Genomic DNA, 19,841 nt, shown 5'->3' with positions numbered 1-19,841 from the left:
TAAAATGTCGAGGCTTTATTTCACGTTTTGATGATTTTATTGAAATTTTTGATGATTCCCCATACATTTCCTTATAACAGGACACCACAGAAACCAAGCTTGGGCTACCTGTGACGCAACCAATTTATTAAAATGTCAAAGTAATTTACAGAGGAAAACAAAAGCGTTCTAGGCGTTCTATGTCCTCTATTCTATGTATGATAAATGACTTTCTATATTAATTCAAAAGACTCTGTAATGAAAGTTGATCAAAATAACTCACAACCATAACAAAAAGGCTATCAAAAACTCAACTTCCACCTACAACACTATAATTCCTCTTCAACCGTGAATTGTTTTATATAAAAAAAATTCAAAGCTTCTTTTTTCTTTTCGGACCAAAAAGTAAATTAAATACAAAAACTAAACCAGTGCAACCTATAGTATTATATGTGGTATACCGCTGATAGCTTCAAAAGCAGGCTCAAGTGTGAAACATTTGGTAGCCTTGTGTAAACATCATTTCCGCTGCGCTATTTTCGACACACGACGCTTACAAAATATATCATAGAACTATCTTCCCTCGTCTCTCGATCGAACAACAGACCACATCAAAATAAAGGTATTGTATTAAAGATAACTGTCGGTAAACCGATCAATAGATTGTAAGTTAGTGGAATTCACAAAGGTGTTGCGTACATAAATGATTTACACGCCTTATTTATTTTATTTACAATGTAAAAACACCCAAAATCGAGTCATTGAATATTGTAGCGATTCCAAATGGATTATGTAGATTTTCGCTACCTTTGATATTTTCCCATATATCGCTTCTTTCCACCACATAGAACCGAACTATTACATAGAACATTTTGTTATTATACATAATATGTATCATATATGATATGCAAACTCGTTGTTTCGTATCATAAAACTCATTCGCTCGGTCAAAGAATCGCCCTCGTTCGTTTTATATGACACTTCTGCTTCACAAAGCGCGCCCTTTCATTTAGTAACTTTCTCTCATTTATGTTTCATCACATCATCGAAAAAATATTCTTTACTTATCAAATGAATTTGATTTTTTTTTTTCCGTGAAATATTACTTCGATGTTTTCTTTTTTTTAATGAGAAATCGAGGTAAAAACGCTAGTATGTGCAAAGTATTCTTAATCTATTCTTCCCATATTAAATTAGGGAACATTCAGCATTTATCGGAGGGTGATGGAGGGAAAAGGGGGAGGGTGGTGATAAAATGGGTGACCTTGAAATTTTAGTGACCCTGAAAAAATGAGTCTTGAAATAATTGATGGTTTATATGAGAGAGAGCCTTCAAGATGTTGAAAATATACAGTGGATCCCGAAAAAAATTGGAGAAAAAATGCATTCTTGCTATTTTCTCCCCCATCCACCCATATCAGTAAGTAATATACGGTCTCGTATAATTAGGTCTACTGTACCAACATTTTGAATACGCGTGCCCAAATATAAACTGCGCACTGAAGAAGATCCGTGTTCACAGAAAAAAATGTAAAATTGTAAAATTGTCTTAATTTTTTTAAGTCAGAGACAAACATTTCAAGTACTCTTATAATTAGCTAGTTTGTTTGTTGTTTCTTTCAATCGTTTTCCTTCGTCCGTCCGTTCCTTTTTTTTTTTATTTCTTTCTTTCCTTCCTTCCTTTTATTCATCTATTTATCTTTTCGTTCACTCATTCAATATTGTACTTTTTACTTCCCTTTTCCTTCTTTTCATTAGTTCATCCTTTCTTACTTTTTTTTTTTCTTGACAGAGCTTAAATTTATTTTATTCATTTTAATTTGGAGAATTTAATTTAAAAATTTGCTTCTGCAATGACGTACTGTCTCCGGCCGATTTGTTATCCATATCAAAATTAGTTCCGCTATATTTATTTCTAATTTGGCTTCCTGTCTTTTTAGGCAATGATTAATGGCAACCCCAATATCATGGCCTACGAAAGAAAGCACCAACTTCGTACGCTTGAGTAGACTGCTGATTGATGGCGGAACCCATGTGCTTAAAGATGTTTTCGACAAAATTCACCCACAAGCCTCACTGCACAGCGCACTACACTCACCAACCGTTCATGCCACCCTAAAGAACTTGAGAAGTAAAAGAGTCCTAACCACCCAACAATGGCAACATCTGTATCCTAGCGTGAGTTCGGCAAGTCATGTTACATCATCGGATTTTGACATTACGCTGTTGTATTTGCTCCTTCGAAACATTTGCAGTCTGGTTCCGCCATCCACAGGATGGGACAAACTCCCTATGCAATCTGACATTACCAGAGAAGCTGACCTAGTGCGCTTGAAATTTTACAGAAATAACATATTCGCGCATATCTTAGAAACTTCAATCGATGATAAAGATTTTGAGACTTTCTGGAGCGAGATTGGTAGCGTTCTTACAAGACTTGGTGGAAGCCAATATAAAAGCGAAGTTGAAAGGTTGAAAGTGGCTTCAATCGATGAGGAGGACGAAGCTTCGTATGTAAGGATATTAGAAGAATGGCAAGATTACGAGAGGTATTTGAAGACATACATTAAGGAAGCAGAAGATAGAGTGATGGAAAAACTAGACATTAAAGAGGACAATATTTCAAAGAAATTAGATGAAGCTGAGCAAAGAATAACAGACAAAATGGACGAAGTAAGAGAAGTCTTTGAACGAACTGTTCATTCTGATGGTCCACAGTCTCCTGGTAAGAATGGTTATTCGTTTCTACTTTTGGCAACGATTGCGTCTTTGTTGCCGCACCGTGAAAACACTCTTGCAACTTGAGTCGCAACGCTGTTGCAAGACAACTTGAAGGGAAAAAATGCTGTAATCGCGACTTAAGTGAATTTCCAATTCAATGAGTCACAAAGCAATTCCCATCCCACCCTCCCTAAAGACGGTACCTTTTGCTTAATGACGTAACCACATCTTCTGTTTTAGAGGAAAAAGCATCTGTCACACATTATAACATTACAGTAAAAGACAACGCACAGTGTGCAGTAGGAAACCATGCTTCGTCTGTAAGGTAGATCGGCCATGCTCCAGATCTTTACTTCTTAGGCTATTTTCTCTTCGCCTTTCTTTCCTTCTGTAACTTTTCTTTTCTTATTGTTCCTTCTCTTCCCTTTCTTCTCTTCTCTTCCTTTCTCCCGTCTTCCCGTCCTACACAAATCACTAATGCTAGTTGAAATTATATTGCAGTTATGCAAGGGTTAGTTCTCTGAGCTCTGATCCTGACTTGCAAAACAACTATGAGCTAAAAATAGGAGGTATGTGTTATACATTGCACATTCTTCATTCTACATTCTTCTTTACACTTCACTTTTATTTACCCCTGAAACAACTACTTTGCTGATCAAAGTCAGGGCACGGCTAACTCACAGATGGAACCCTAAAGCAGCCTCTGGGCTCTCCTCAAGTTTAGGGCACGCTAACTCACAGATGGAACTGGAATTTAGCGTGTAAGGATTTTGGATGGAGGAAACCCAGGAGAAATATTCTCGAATCCAATGCTCTGCTCACATGCATACGATACCGAGTACGAAAATCGAATCAAGGAACCCTAATGCTAAAGGCAAGAACACCCTGGTGCAAGTGGAAAAATTACGAATGCCTAACTTAGCTCTTATAATGTTCTTAATTTATTAGAAAAATCCTATAACTTGAAGACCACGACGAGATGGCACACTGAACTGCAACTAAAGCCTGTGGCCTTTCACATGCTGCCGAGCATCAAAACAGACGACATCTTCACCAGCCTCATCATACAGTACGGCAGAAAACCACTCAAACACGAAAAAGGTGGAGAATCCAGAAATGAACAGCTGGATTGGTACGGTAAAGCGTGTGGGATTCCTGTCCAAAGATGCCAAGATATTTTTACTGGAACTATCCCTGGCAAACTAAACCCTAAGACTATCCTTGTCATAGGAAAACCCGGGATAGGGAAGACCCTTTTTTGCCAAAAGTTGATTCGCGATTGGGCGCGCAACAGATTGTTCGACGAAGATTCAAAATTTGAAACCCCCGACTTCAAGTTTGCGTACTTGCTCACTTTTCGCCAGTTGAGTTTTCATGAAGATGACACTTTTAACTTGATGGAACTTTTAAACCGTTCTTCGCTATTGGAAGAATACTCTTTAGTCGACAATGTCCTGTTTGAATACATGTTGCATCATAAGGAGGAGCTCCTGGTCATTATGGATGGTTACGATGAATACTCAAAGCGGGATGAAATTGTCAATCAATCGGAGGAGAAGTACCCGAACGATCCTCGGAATAGGATGCCTGTTTCGGCAATGTGTTCGAAGTTGATCAAAGGGAAAATTATGAGAGAATCGGTGGTCTTGGTAACGTCGAGACCTGCCGAGGCGGACGAATTGGGACAAGTCAGTTTTGATGAATACGTAGAAATCACCGGCTTCTCCTCAAAACAAGTGAGAGAATACATCGAAAAGTATTTTCAAGCAGACGAAGCAGTAAAGAACATCATACAAGAGCATATTATGGGCAATGAAAACCTCGTCAGCTTTGCTCACATCCCAGTTCTGTGCTTCCTGATGTGTTGGTACATGGAATGGCAAATTCAATCTAACAGTCACTCCCGAACCTTACCAGTTACAGTTACTGATTTGTGCGTTGAAGTTATTCAAGTGTTTGTACAGAGGCATCATTCTGAGCTAAAGGGCCGTCATTTACGTCTAGAAGACAGAAGAAGAGCAAGTGCAGAGCTTCTGGGGTCTACACTTCTTCAAAAGTTCCAAAGAAGGCGTCATTCCAACATACAACAAAGCACCGAGGATGAAAGTGTGTCGCCATTCCAAGAAAAGGTTTTGGACAAAATTTCCAAGCTGGCTGCTAAATTGCTTATCGAGAAAAAGCTGTCTTTTAGCATCGAAGATATGGAGAGTTTTGGTCTAACACGAGAAGAAATCGAAAATCTCAAAGCTAGTGGCCTTCTTCAGTGTGGTCCTACCCTCAGAATTTCTCCCTTTGAAGTTGCACATAACTTCAGTTTTACTCATTTGATTCTGCATGAGTACCTAGCTGCACTTTGGTTTGTAAAGGAAAGAAGGATGCCGACCAAAGACATGGCGATCGGAATGGTATGCCAGTTCATGGCCGGAGCCCTGTCCTTGGAAAAGAATAGAAAGCTTCTAGAGAAGTTGGTCGATTGGATAAAAATTCATCCAAGCCTCAGAAAGGACCAAAAACTGCTTTTGACAGCAAAGTGCCTCTACGAATTCAAAGACAAAGAGTTTGCCAAGATAATTGTTGCAAATCAGTACCAGCGATACTGTGATGACGGCAACATTCTCTTTCTTAGTATCACCGATGTTGACTGTGTCTTGGTATCATTCTTGCTTGACATTTTCTCTTCCCTGAACGAAATTCAGGCGGGGAAAAACAAGAAGACACTACAAGCTTTACTTCGAAAAAAGCCCTCATCGACACTCAAGACATTGTACATTGGGATGTCGACGCTAACTTTGTCTGGTTTTCAACGAATTTGTAATTCGCTGAACAATGAGTTCTGCAGTGTTACAGAAATGGAAACTTTTGACTGTGGTTTGAGGGATGATTGTGCGCCCTGTTTAGGCGAACTGTTAGTGAAGAGCAATCTAGCCTACTTGTCTATGAATGAGAACAAACTGACTGACAAAACTGCTGCCATACTTTGCCATTCATTAAAAGACCAAAGATGTCAACTGACAAGACTCTACCTATCCTACAATGAGATAAGTGATGTGGGATCCGAGCTGCTTTGTAAAACACTCTTAGATCCATGCTGCAAATTGACCAGGCTGGTGATGTACAAAAACAATGTAACAGATGAATGTCAAAAGTCACTGAAGTCTCTGATAGAGAAACATAAACCTGGTTTTGACTTAAGGTTTTAAATTTGGAAAATTAGTCGAGTACAGTAGTAATTTGTACAAGCAGATAGTGGTTTGGTTGTAAAATAACGGTAGTTTTGCGAGATGAAAAAACACTTGTGGTCGATAAGTTAATAAATTAATAATAATAAGGATGATTATGATGTTGATGTTGATGGTGATGGTGATGGTGATGGTGATGGTGATGGTGATGGTGATGGTGATGGTGATGGTGATGGTGATGGTGATGGTGATGGTGATGGTGATGGTGATGGTGATGGTGATGATGGTGGTGGTGGTATTACAAACTGTTCAGAAGAGTCCTATATCGATAGCACAAAACTCTTTATTTCCTGTGCAACCAATAATAAAGTTGGTGCTCTAAGTCAGATTGTCCAAGATCTCAACAGAGTATCATACTGGTACTAAACCAACTGTTAATCAATGCCTAAAAGACAAAGTTGATGCTGGCACAAGACATTTAGTACAATAAGCTATTGTTTAATTATAACATTTATTGTTCGGGAAACTGTTTCAAATCAACAAGCAGAGTCCTACACCATTTACAAAAAATGTTCTATTTCTCTTGAACTCTTTGGTATTCAGTAAACTATCTTACTGCTCAACAGTGTTGTCGGGAACAACGCCAACGGAACATTCGCAGGTTGCAGTAATTACAGAACTTTGCCGCTAGAACTAACTGGAAAAGAAAGTACGACCCTATCTCATGAGAGAACTTAGCTGGTTACATATAAAAGAAATGCTACATTTTAGAGAAGTCAATATTTTTTATAAATGTCTACATGGCCTTGCTCTAAATTCAGTATCTTGAGTCTACATTGGTCAATCGCTCTACCATCTTTTTTCACAATACCAGGAACGAGGACACTCATGATTAATGATGACACCAAAAAGAACAACAGCTCAGAGGTCCTTTTTGACCATGCTAAAACAATAATAATGATACCTATTAGAGCGCTCTTTTCCATATGCAAATGTTCAAAGGCGCTTTAAAATGAGTTGTGAACGAGAGGTGGTTAGTATGAGATGTAGGCAATGCATGAGGGTGGTCAATGCCAGGGTTTCTTTTACGTCGTCAGTGATTCTTTTACGATGAAGTGTGAAGAGACGGGACCGCCATTTAAAGTGGTCATCCGAGCCACTTAAAGGTCTAACCATTCGAATATATCATTACGAAGGCAGCACCTTCTCAGTTATTTTAAGACCCTGAGTGTTGGTGCACGACCTCCCGCACAACAGACCGTCGCTCTTACCAACTGAGCTAACCGGATGGATGATGTATAAGCTCATGGGACAAATAAAGCGATGAAACAAAAACTAGTACAAACATAAATAGGCTAAATGATTTTAAACGTTACGTACGCCCGAAGGAAATCGTGGGCCTGCTTATAATCTATTCTATTAGGATTATAGGATTATTAGGATATAATTAGGACTATTAAAATTTTGCAATTAGTTGTTCTTAGTTGTTTCTCCTTTTTCTACTTGATTGTAAATATAAGTATCGAAAATTCCTGTTGTTATACACTTTGTATTGTATGATGATAATATTAATGATGATGATGATAATAATAATAATAATATACATCGATGTCTGGTCAATGTGTGGTCGATGTGTGATGTGAGATCGATGAGAGGTCGATGTATTGTTGATGTAATCAAGGTGGATGTGAGAGCCCCCTCACTTTATCAGAGAAAACACATTAACAGATTATATCACTATTTTTAGTTTACGAAACGTATAGGGATATCGTAAAGTATGAAGACCTTGGCGCGACTTTGTTTGTTCTCAGACTCATTACTTATTCAACTAAATTGGACCATTGGCGAGTTTTTATTTTGCTCGCGTGGTAATACTTTCAAAACAAATTTTTGGCTATACACTTTGGACATTAAATTATGATTACGGCTGGAAATCAGTCGAGGGGTAAAGTTAAAGTAGAATATTTAGAATTGATTTGTTATAATTCTCGAGGTGTAACCACATTACAATGAAACAGTCGCCATCTTGGTTGATCTAACAACTTCGTTATCGTCAACCAACATGGCGGCTATGACGTAACCTGCACCTCAAGAATACCGTATGCAAAACAGGACTTAATACAGTGCTTCTTTCATCCAAACAAAACCCTTAAACTTCATACATTCACAACTCACAAAACAAAAATCTATTCCAATTATGTAGTTTATATGATAATGAAGATATTTAATGAAGCCAAAAAAGTAGTCCTCCTAAAATCCTTCCAAGTTAAAAAGAAATCAAACAGTTGGTTCACGTACTGGACATGTTTAAATTGATCGAGTACAATCTGTCCTGTATTCCACAGTGCTTTATTTCTAGGCCTTCAATATACGATTGCGAAGGAAATTTTCCATTATAACTTACTTTAGCTCTTAGGTTTTCCATTGCCTTGTATGTCACTCACTAAACGGCTAATTTTTGCTTGCTTTTCTTGTTTTTTGATCCTTACACAACTGGCTACCGGTCCACTTAAATGAACTGCTTCACTGACTGCATTAATATATATATATTTCGACACTCAAGCTTTAAAAAATTTGCGATTCAGTGCGTGGGAATATTTCCTTCACAGCGTACGAGTATTTTTTTCGAAGCTTTTCTTGTGTGTCAACTTTTTTATGTCATTGTCCTCCGTGTTCTGAATGCTTGATGAAGCGTGAGAATGTTATATAAAAACACCTAGGGCCTTTCCTAATCAATGAAGTTCAAAGCAGGATCGGTAAGAAGCGAGCACATGCATTCAACGTTGAATGGGGAGTTTGCATGTCTAGCGTGACATTTTTAACACTAATACAAAACCAAAAAATATATAATGACTCTAAAGAGCATATTAAAGAATCCTAGTCAACTCCCACGCATAGCGCGCCGGAATCAAAGCAATCGGCCAGTTTCTCTGCCAGGCAAAATGTACTCTAATTCAGGCTTTTAAACTAGAACCCAGTCCCTTGCCTGTTTACAAAATGGCTAATTTCATGCCGGCAGTCAGTGGGGAATGTAGATGTGTGTCAATGTCTCGATGGTCTCAACGACTTGAGAACTACATACAAGGACTTTGGGTTGCACTTAGTTTTGGTATTTGTGTGGGTGTCGAAGGAATTTCATAAATTTTCCCCGAAGTGGGTACACTCTCCCTAAGCGGTAGTCTCGTTGATCGACCCAAAGGATTGCAATTCTTCAAAACTCTCATTCTGTGGTTCATGATCAGTTTTGTTGTCTACTGTAGACTTTAGATCTCCACAAGTTTTCTGGGGTTGTCTTTCATCAACGGCAAAGCCTTTGTTATCCTGAGAATTGCAAGGACTTTGGGTCCTTTTTTGGTTTTTGTCGACAGAAGGTATTGGCTGAATTTCATAAGGATGCTCCGACACGGGTCGACTGTCCTTGGGTGTTAGTGTCGTTGGTCGAATCAATCGATTGTAACCCTTAGAACTATCATTCAGTTGTTCAGTTTTGTTGCCCAATACAGGCCCTAGAGTCTCACCAGTTGTTTCTTGATTTTGGTATTTGTGTTTAAAATTGTCGAAGTAAGATATCTGAATTGCATGAGTTTGCTCCAAACCAGGTCGATTGTCCTTGGGCGGTAGCTTAGTTGATGGATCCAATAGACTGTATTCCTTAGAACTCTTAGCGCCCACTTTGGGAACTGGAGGCTTAAGTGGTTCGTTTGCGGCGTCTTCTTCACTCCGTCGTTCATCTTCTTTTTCGATTGAAGGCTTTGGAACCTCACAATTAGTTCTCTGGGGTTGTATCTTATCGTCAGCTTGGTTATTCGTTTCGTCTGTTGATGTCGAAGAAATATTTTGTGTTTGATCTTGATTCTCGTTTATTTCTGGTAGGGATTGATTGAGGATTGGATTACTTCTTTCTATGTTGGTTTGTGGTTGACTATGAGATATCTCCTGTATATCATCAATTTTATGGTAGTCGTCAGAGTCTTCCAAAGCAATTCCAGTATCCTAAAACAGAAACAAATCAGATGCTCAAATAAATATATAATTACTTTTATTACAATTTTAAACTTGAATATAGAGTTTAGTCTCGATTATGAGGTATCCCAAAATTTGATATAGTGGAAGTAATACTATAAAAAAGGTTTTTTTTTCTTGTCCCGAATTTCGTCTTTTCTCATATCCCCAAGTCTAAAATCATGCTAAAACCCACATTACTCACCTCGGCTTCAGGGATTATGGTGAATATTTACCTCGCCGCTTGAGGCTCGATCTCCCCGATTGGCAAGCTAAAAGCTTGAGAGTGGTGATAACTAGTAGAGTACTATCGTGGACTGCGTCGGTGTTTCTGAATATAACAGCAAGAATTTGTGGATAAATTGGATCACCGTAAAAAGTTTTGTGAAACTGACGTTTCGGACGTTAGTCCTTCGTCGGAGTCCACGATAGTACTCTACCAGTTATCACCACTTAGAAGCTTGAGAGTTTAATAAAGTTTATTATTATTATTATTTGATAAATAGTCCACCGATAATCACTTTGCCTTCGGCGAATATTCGTTAATCCATGGTGTGTGTTTTTTTTTGTTTTTTTGTTTTTTTCAGTGAAAGCTTCGCTAATTTTCGAATTTTGAAATTTTTTTTTTCAATTCAAGAGCAAGTGTCATTCTCTTAAGAATCATTTCTTTGCTTATATTACCAGTAATGCTCAGGGAATTACACATTAGTACGTAGTGCTAATTATTATTTTATTACCGAATTGAAGAAAGCAATACTAGAGAAAATGACACGTGATCTGAATATTAAAAGTGTAAACCGGCTACTTCATTCGCAAAACTTTCCAATCAATCTTTTTTTTTTTTTTTTTGCGATACCTGGTGATGGTCATCGTTATCGTTAGGAGCAGCAGGTAGAGGTCTTCTTTGCAAAGGAATTTCATCCTAAAACAGCAAGACGATAATCACAGGCCTTATTTAACATATTTCAATGACTCAGTTCTAACAGATTTTTTGACGATGAGTGATTATTCATGAAGTGATACCTAATACACTCCTTCTAAATGCTGTATACCAGCAAACATTGTACACGCAGAGTTCATAATTTCACCTTAAACGCTTCGGGAAATCGTATTTGTATGGAGGAGACAAAGAATCTTATTCCCAAAAGAATAAAACATTAATTAGTTTTTTTTTAATGGGAGTTATGATTTTCCAAGTCGGGCCAGGTGTCATTCCCTTCACCCCACCCCCCTTGACAATTGAAAATTCTTCATTCGAGTCTCACTTATCGATCCAATTTGTATTTGTCACAAACAGGGCAAAATTACTTGATGCTAATTGGCTCATTAAGAAAGGCTTTTTCCGTAATTCGGGGCCGAATTAATAGAAAATAAAACCTTGAAGTATTATTGTCCAAAGTTTGATAGAAGAGAGCACATGTAATGAAGAAATACGTTTGATCTCTGAATAGAATTTTTTTAAACCATAACTACATTCGATTTGATAGTTCACTGAGGATATTTGACAGATTGGTTTCTTAAAGACGGATTTTTTCGTTGAATTTTGCCCTACGGGTAATCGTATGGGGCCATGTAAAATAATTGAACTTATGTTTTCAGAGTTTTGAAATTGCACTCGTAAAATTAATCTTTAATTTTACTTCGTCCCCATACGATTACCTACACAAACTGGTCAACATTTCCATTTGTTGCAATACCTGATGATGATTATCGTTATCATTACTAACCAGGTTAGGATCATCATAATCGTGTCTGCTAAAATAATATGATAATAGATCATTAATAACATGGATAATGAATGAATAATAATGATGAAAAATGAAAGAGAGGAGAAGAAGAGAAGCATACATACTTCTTCGTTTTACTTGCAGCTGAAAAAAGAAAAAAATAAGTTTAACAATCACAGATGACTGATTCAACTCCTAACATATATCACGCTCAAAAGCCTTTCTACTGCGTAATGTTAAGAAAAATAAGAAGGATTACAGACTCTAAAGTCTAGACATGGACACCGTGTTTAGGTTTTGTCAAATTTCCAAGATGGCGTCCACTAAAACAGCCCCACAATGCACTGCAAAGCCAACTCGACCCAGGTTTTTCCTCAACCTGGCTAAAAGGGAAATCATATTAGTTACCTTTGGCGCGAAACAGCAGAACGAATAATATTATATTGATCATAACAGAGAGAGCAATAACTACTGTAAGAGCTGCTATGATGCCCTCTGTTGAGATTGTAGTCTGACTTTGTTTGTAACCTTGAACATCTGTGCCTGGAAATGGGTAAACTTGAATTAATGTATTAATTGATGAATGGACGAAGGAAGGAAGGATTAAAGGAAGGAACGAGTGGATGAGTGAGAAAATGAATAAACAAAATTAAATAATTAATGGAAAACAATTAAATGAACGGAAATCAATGCTCTAATTAACAGTAAAGATGAATTATATATTAACAATAAGGTCAATAATAACTTAAAGTCTAGACTAGGAATCAATTAACTGAAGTCAACGAATAAAAAATAATTATGTCATAATTAACTATAACTTTCTTTTGTTCAGTTAATAAGCACCAATTGTCTTACTATTCTCATGTGCAAATACAATTTTGAACGAGAAAGAAAATTCGCGAAGCATTTTGATAGTGGTAGTACCATTTAACAATATTCATTACTTTTTTTCAATTCAAAACCTACGTACCATCTGTTTTTTGTATACTCGTTGGATCAATCTGCAGGTTATTAACAAAACCCCCATTTCTGTCAACAGCAATTCTTAGTGGTAAAAGAGGATCTGACACCTCGGCAATGACATGCAATTGGAAGTACAGTACCACACTCCCAGGACTGTTTGGAGAGGAAATAGATTATACACTATATAGAGGATCCTGAATGAAGGGGTAAAATGGGAGCTGAGATTCGCATTTTTTGGGCTGGGAAAATGTGCTTTTATGCACTGGGAATGGGATTCAAAAACAAAAAAAAGATCAAAAACTGGGAATGGGATTGAGATTTGAGCAAAACATAAGCTGGGATTATGGGATTTGGTCAAAATAGGGGATTGGAAATGGGATTGGGACTCCTTCAGGACCCTCTATATGCTATGAAAAATAGATCATCTCAGTTTCAAAATCATTGTCGGATTCAAAACATAGTACATACAAACTGAGACCCGAAAGGTATTCTGGTATATGACAATTATCCTCTAATGTGTTCCTTTGAGATACACAGTCGATATGAAACATGTGTTAAAAGCATCCATGATCTCTGTCAGTGCAACAATTTTTGAATATTCCACTAGATGTATCACTACCATTTTGGCCTCAGCTTTTATGTTCTACGTTTTGAACCCCACAATGATTTGCAATTCAATGCATATGATACCACAATTTGACATTCAGACACTTTCTGATGTTAATATATAATAAAAATTGATATTCGAAATTCAAGGATATTATTGGTTAAAATTAATCACGTGGTTTTGCTATAACGCCTGAAAAGAGTGGATTAGATAGATTTTTTTTTTGCCCTGTAGACAGGGCATAATTTAGATGCTAATGTTATCCCAATAGTAATGATGAATACTAATAAGACTCACGTGAATCGTAGCACATTCCACTTTTGGACGTATGGAATATCGTTGTAGACGTCATACAGCTTGTAAGAAATCAATAAATTGATACAGTCAATGTCATTAACGTTGTCCACCGAAAAAAGACATTTACACATTTAGACATTTAGACATTTAGCCTAAAGTGAGCCTGAACTTTAAATGTAAAATTCAACTCGTGAATCGAAAATCCAGAATGCCCCGACTATTTAGTGAGAATTTAAGATGGAGAATTGTATTTCAGCGTTTATTTTATGACAGAACGTTCGGTGAAACATGTGATATTTCTTTTAGCCTAAATGTGTAAATGTGTAAATGTGTAGATGTCTTTTTTCGGTGGACAACGTTAATGACATTGACTGTATATAAATTATAAATCAAATAAATTAATAGATTAATGGACTTTGGTTCAGTGCATCAAGTGATATAACCGTTTAACTGGGCGAACATTTTGAGTGCGTTTTGGCGCCAAAGCTCCCGCTAAATCATAAATCCATTAGTGTAAGCCATTGAGGTGGCATGGTCGACATAAAGTTTTGAATACTCCTGTTTCGAATTTTCTGTTCTACAGGGTTAGCCTCGACTCCGTATGGAATTACTTTGAATATTCATGATTGTATTCCAGTGAAGGTCTGTGTAGTTTTCAAAGTGTTTGTATTGTTGAAGCTGTCCATTCTTTTATTAACCGTTGGCATTTTGTGAAAACCTAGACACATGGGACGAACCCTGTATAAACGAGTCTGTGATCAAAGAACACTACGGTATTTGAATAATTCGAAAACGGTCTATTCCACTGTCTAGGAATTTCACAGGTTTTAGTCGAGGCTCATACCATTTTCATGCACTTTCCTCTTAATTTCTTGTGAGCTTCGCTATTGACGTTGCTGAGATCTGAGATCCAGTCCTGGTCCACTAATTTCATGGAGCCACTGACAATTTTAGCAACACCTGAAAGAGTAATCACTTTTTAAAGCGATATAAGATGATTAATTTTGAAGTCAAAGTAAATAGTTGGTTTTGGAGATATTTGAGGACAAAATACAGGATTTCATTTCCAGAGGTGGTGGGTTGCGGGTAATAGACTCCTTGCATGTGACATCAATGCAGCTCAATTTGGAGGAAGCATAGAAGATTTTCAATCTCCTGAGAATTGGGAACCTATTGTTATGTCCTCCAAATTGAGCTGCATTCCGACGAGCTGCAAGGGGTCTATTTCACCCCTCCTCTGTAAATCATGCAGGTCCCATAAGTTGACAATTGAAAAGTACCTTGTTTGTAAATCAAAAATCCTGTTGTTCGAGAATCAACTTCATTTTCAGCCGTGCATTTTAGGCGTATGTTGCTGTCTATATTAGTTGTGTTTGCAGTCACAATAAATTGGGTCTTTGTCGATTCCTTCTTGTTTCGTTGAACGAAAATTAACTCTTCTTTTAATTGCGCTGATTGGCAAGTTAATGTTACATCAGGATAGGCATCAGTAAGGATCTCAAAGTTTACTAATGCTGTTGATTTGTTGAAGACATTGAAGTTGTTGCCTACGACCTGAAGCTTGCTAATATCTGAGAAAACAGCAAGCAAAATTTTGCAAAAGGTCCAAATAACTATGAAGCTAAGAATTGTTGCAAGTGGTCCACAAAATCTACATTATCATCATCATCATCAGTTATCTTCATCACGAATGACATCATCATCATCATTAGTTATCATCCCCATCACCATCATTACCGCGTTCACCATCATCATCATTACCGCCTTCAGCATCATGATAATCATCATTCTCATCATCATTATAATCATCAATATCACCATCATCATGCATTAACATCACCACCATCATCATCACCACCATCATCATCACCACCATCATCAGTCATCATTATCATCAGTAATCAACTTCATAATCAGTCATAACCAGTATCACTCATCATCTGATCACTTTTATCACCATCATCATGGCTCCAAACTAAAACTTGCAACTCTAAAAAATAATGGAAATAATTGCATATTTGAGAAAACGTCTTTCATACTTACAGTTAACTACCAGGTGAAACGTTTTGCTTACTGCAGTATTGCACTCTTTTCCATTATAGACAGACACTCTGTAAATACCATGGTCGTTTCTGTGTATAGAATGTAAAGTGAGGTTCCATTGATTCCAATGCACATTTGCTTGACTTTCTTTTGTCCAAGTCACATTAAGTGGTCGAGTTCCCGAGAATTCACAGTTGATGTTCACTTTCGTACCTTCGTTGACTGTTACGTTGGTTTGGTCGAAGTTGTTCACCTTGCAGGTAGAGATGGACGGGGGTTCTGAGAAAAAACGCGAGAGAGAAAAAAAACATGCATCATGTATATAATCCAAACCTATCGAACAAGAACCGTGGTCAGGGTTCGAAACGTTTATATGTAAGTATTCAAAATGTCAGAGAAAACTAGTGAAAAATTCAAATCCACACTTTGGCTCATCTTTACATCTATTTCATTACATCAATCTTTCCCATCCACCCACCCATCCATCCATCCATCCATCCATCCATCCATCCTTCCATCTCCATCCATCCATCCATCCTTCCATCTCCATCCATCCACCCATCCTTCCATCTCCATCCATCCATGCATCCATCCATCCATCCACCCACCCACCCATCCATCCATCCACCCATCCATCCATCTACCCACCCACCCACCCATCCATCCATCCATCCACCCATCCATCCATCCACCCACCCATCCATCCATCCATCCATCCATCCACCCACCCATCCATCCATCCATCCATCCATCCATCCACCTACCCACCCATCCATCCATCCATCCATCCATCCATCCATCCATCCATCCACCCACCCACCCACCCACCCACCCATCCATCCATCCACCCACCCACCCACCCACCCATCCATCCATCCATCCATCCATCCATCCATCCATCCATCCATCCACCCATCCATCCATCCACCCACCCATCCATCCATCCATCCATCCACCCACCCACCCATCCATCCATCCATCCATCCATCCATCCACCTACCCACCCACCCATCCATCCATCCATCCATCCATCCATCCATCCATCCATCCATCCATCCATCCATCCACCCACCCACCCACCCACCCACCCATCCATCCATCCACCCACCCACCCACCCACCCACCCATCCATCCATCCATCCATCCATCCATCCATCCATCCATCCATCCATCCAGTATTCGGCCTTCCAGCCTTCCAGCCAGCTCATCACATCACATCCCATCCCACTAACCTATCTATCCATTCATTCATTCATCCATCCGCTTATCACCTCATGTTAATAATTACCTTTAACGAATATTCGAAGACTCTGTCTTTGCCCGATTCCCACGGCATTACTCGGAACACAATCCAGGACTATTTCGCCCTTGACGAGCAAGAACATGATGTATAATCTAGATTTGCTTGGTTTCTGTATCAACTGGTTGTTTTGATACAAGGAGTATTTAGGTGACGGTTTAGCCTCAGTTTTACATGTTATCGTTATCAGGTCCTTAATGCAAAATGAGCTCTGGTTTGGCAAGACGGAAATACTAGTCCCAAAGGGTTTGTCTGCCGAGAAAAAAGAATGTGATCATGAAGAGAGCACAATACCATTTTTGCAATTTAGGCATATTTGGGGGGTTCAAACTTTAGAACATACATCACGCTTCTTTTTCCACATCGCATCAAATTTTTATTTATTTTCTTATTTTCTTTCTATTTCGTCTCGTTTCGTTTTGTTTCGCGCTTTTGAGTTCAGCTATAAACCTTCAATTAATATTCAAGTGCAAGATGGTAATGGAGTTCGGGTTTTACACGATCTTAAGGGAGTTTCTCAAATTCAATTGACCTGCTCAAAGATGCTATCGCAGCATTTGAAGACATAAGAGTAAATGAAGGTCCCATCCTAGGTCTAACATTGTTGCTCAATGATCTCTTCGATTCTCACGCCATTTGAAGCGCACACCATTATATTTAACGTTGCTTATACTTACAATTAACATTAACACGTAAAGTTGCATTCGCTGTAGTTTTGCATTCTTCCCCATTGTTCACATACATTCTGTACCATCCTCCTTCTTCACGGCTGATTGCACTGAATGTGAGGTTACGTTCATTCCATCGCAGAGGTGGTAACGCGTTTAAGCGAATCCATGTAACATTCATGGGCTCACTCCCAGAAATTTGGCAAATCATACTCACTTTTGATCCTTCTACGACCGTACTGTTTGTTGTGGTTGCTTCATTTATCTTACACCAATGAATCTTTGGAGGTTCTAACAATCAAAAGACAATGAGCCATTACAAGGTTGAGGAAAAACCTGGGTCGAGTTGGCAATTGCAGCGCATTGTGGGGCTGTTTTCACTGATAAACAAAGTAATTATACTGAAGTCTCAACTTTGTTTACCTTTGACATATACTTGAAAGCTTCTATTTTGCCCACTTCCTACGGTGTTGTATGGAACACACGTGAATACTCGGTCAGTCACGCCAGTAGACACAGAGAACACTCCACTGGAACTTCCTTTTTGAACGAGACGATTGTTACGATACAGATTGTAATTTGCATTAGGATAAGCACTTGATACACACGTGACTGTGATGCTGTCATTGAAGCAGTAAGATGTCTGATTAGGTGAAGCAGTAATCGTTGTGGAATGCGGTTTTTCTGCAAAATGTATCAAAATTTTAAAATTAAAACCAAGCCTTTGGGAACATTTTAAGGAAGGTATGTATTTAATTGGGAGAGGGAAAGACTGGGGTTTCTGAGGGAAATTTAGAACTTTAATTAAACTAGCCTTGCTAAAATAGATGTGCCTGTATAAATATTAACTAAAATAAAAATAGATAAAAATAAATAATCTTTAAAAGTTTAATGATAATATATACAATCAAAGGCGTTTTATATTGTGTTGTGATTATTCAATTTACAAGCATGAGAGATTGTTAGTATGAAGTGTAGGCACTGAGGGTGGTCACTGCCAGGGTTTCTTTACGTGGTTAAACTGTGATTTCCCTAGCCCACCCCTCCCTCCTTGCACCCCCCCTCCCCCCCCCCCTCCTTTCCCCAATAAAAAAAACCTACTTTCCGCTAATTGTGTATAATCGAAACCGGAAGTTTTGTTTTCTGTTTTATTTATAGCTATTAAAAAAGCATGCTTGAATCTTAGTTATTCGTCTAAAATCCGAATGAAAATAAAGTATGCATATATGTATACATGAGGTATCTATGCACCTAGAGGAAACGACTGAAATTAGAGCTTCTTATATGATGTATTGGAGAATGAAAAGCAAAAATTTGGACATGAAATAGTACCTAGTATTAGAAGAGACGTTGCGCCCGGAAATGTCGAAGAATCGGACGAAAACCCCAACATAGCTTTGTAGTGTTTCTCATCCGTCAATCTGACCAAATGTTTCATGGTAAACTTTATAGTAACAGTTGCACCAGTTTGTGAAGTATTCAAATTCAAGTCGGATTCACGGCTCTGATATCTTTGATCTTCAATGATTTTAATCCCAGATTTCTGCAGTGACATCAACTCTGTAGTCCTTCCTTCTTGAACTTGGATAATTTTTGCGTAAGTCCAGATTTTATTGCTATCAATAGAAGTTAAATTAACCATCCATGCCATTGTGATGGTCTCTCCTTGAACGGCTGTAATTGACGAAGAACCATTCCATATTTTCTCTCCTTCTGTAGGCGAAAAGAATATAGAGCCGATATATAGAATAAAAGTTTTAAAAATAGATTATCAGATATCAACAAAGAGATATCTTCCTATATACTAACTTGTAGTTCCAAGGAAAAATGACAACCAAAGTATTACGATCCGTGCCAATTCTCTACACAACATTTTCTGCCGTCAATAATTAATGCAAGCTATTGTTTTACAGATTAACTTGAACTTCTTCGAACTTATAAGTGACAGAAATAAGTTGAAACATATCCTGCAATGCAAGAGATTTTTATGCCACCTACACTACTTTCAACTCACTGACTGAAGCTTGACGAAATGTTAAAGCTAGAAAAACTGTACCAAACTGAAAAACAACTGAAAAAGGAATATGAAACACAAAATGCGAACATTTTACTTTCACTGGAAAATTTATTCGTTATCAAGAAGTATTAAGTAATGCTGTTTAACCTTACTGTTTTGCTGGTCTTCGTATACAATATCAAGAGAAATCCAGTGATTTATCAAGGAATAGTCATAGCGTAGAATATTCCGTAATTCACATCAATTTTTTTTCTTTTGAAATTTAATAAATATCATTTCAGTTTAGTATAATTTATTTAGTTAAATTACTATTTAGTTTGATTATTATTTATTTTATT

General features: G+C 37.8%; 2 protein-coding genes across 9 annotated transcripts in view; one reads left to right on the top strand and one right to left on the bottom strand.

Annotated features, from left to right (window-relative positions):
• Positions 1-520: 520 nt before the first annotated feature.
• Positions 521-7,455, top strand: LOC116305475 (NACHT, LRR and PYD domains-containing protein 1b allele 4). The gene is made up of 5 exons (XM_031715400.2): positions 521-601; positions 1,920-2,704; positions 2,941-3,025; positions 3,202-3,269; positions 3,649-7,455. The coding sequence occupies exons 2-5, from the start codon at positions 1,930-1,932 to the stop codon at positions 5,898-5,900; spliced, it is 3,180 nt and encodes a 1,059-aa protein (XP_031571260.1). The 5' UTR covers positions 521-601; positions 1,920-1,929; the 3' UTR covers positions 5,901-7,455.
• A 611-nt stretch (positions 7,456-8,066) lies between these two features.
• LOC116305473 (uncharacterized) overlaps positions 8,067-19,841 on the bottom strand; it is a 28,428-nt gene continuing 16,653 nt past the window's right edge. Inside the window, exons 1-16 of one of the 8 annotated variants that reach the window (XM_031715396.2) lie at positions 19,296-19,537; positions 18,819-19,199; positions 17,910-18,170; positions 17,496-17,777; positions 16,807-17,070; positions 15,519-15,797; positions 14,756-15,046; positions 14,320-14,435; positions 13,476-13,534; positions 12,579-12,724; positions 12,017-12,151; positions 11,734-11,752; positions 11,579-11,636; positions 10,738-10,803; positions 9,776-9,872; positions 8,067-9,694 (exon numbers count right to left, since the gene is read on the bottom strand). In XM_031715396.2, coding sequence (XP_031571256.1) covers positions 9,048-9,694; positions 9,776-9,872; positions 10,738-10,803; positions 11,579-11,636; positions 11,734-11,752; positions 12,017-12,151; positions 12,579-12,724; positions 13,476-13,534; positions 14,320-14,435; positions 14,756-15,046; positions 15,519-15,797; positions 16,807-17,070; positions 17,496-17,777; positions 17,910-18,170; positions 18,819-19,199; positions 19,296-19,359 — 3,165 coding nt within the window. In that variant the 5' untranslated portion in view covers positions 19,360-19,537 and the 3' untranslated portion in view covers positions 8,067-9,047. Of the gene's footprint in view, positions 9,873-10,737; positions 10,804-11,578; positions 11,637-11,733; positions 11,753-12,016; positions 12,152-12,578; positions 12,725-13,475; positions 13,535-14,319; positions 14,436-14,755; positions 15,047-15,518; positions 15,798-16,806; positions 17,071-17,495; positions 17,778-17,909; positions 18,171-18,818; positions 19,200-19,295; positions 19,538-19,841 lie in introns of those variants that run through there. The other 7 variants (XM_031715390.2, XM_031715393.2, XM_031715391.2 and 4 more) reach the window with 7 other exon arrangements.

The sequence above is a fragment of the Actinia tenebrosa genome, unplaced genomic scaffold, assembly GCF_029948245.1.
Source record: "Actinia tenebrosa isolate PJP-AT-01 unplaced genomic scaffold, QUT_ActTen_1.0 PGA_scaffold0__85_contigs__length_37466705, whole genome shotgun sequence".
Taxonomy (NCBI): Eukaryota; Metazoa; Cnidaria; class Anthozoa; order Actiniaria; family Actiniidae; genus Actinia; species Actinia tenebrosa.
Note: the sequence above shows the minus strand (reverse complement) of the source record. Positions and strands in the feature narration are given on the sequence as shown.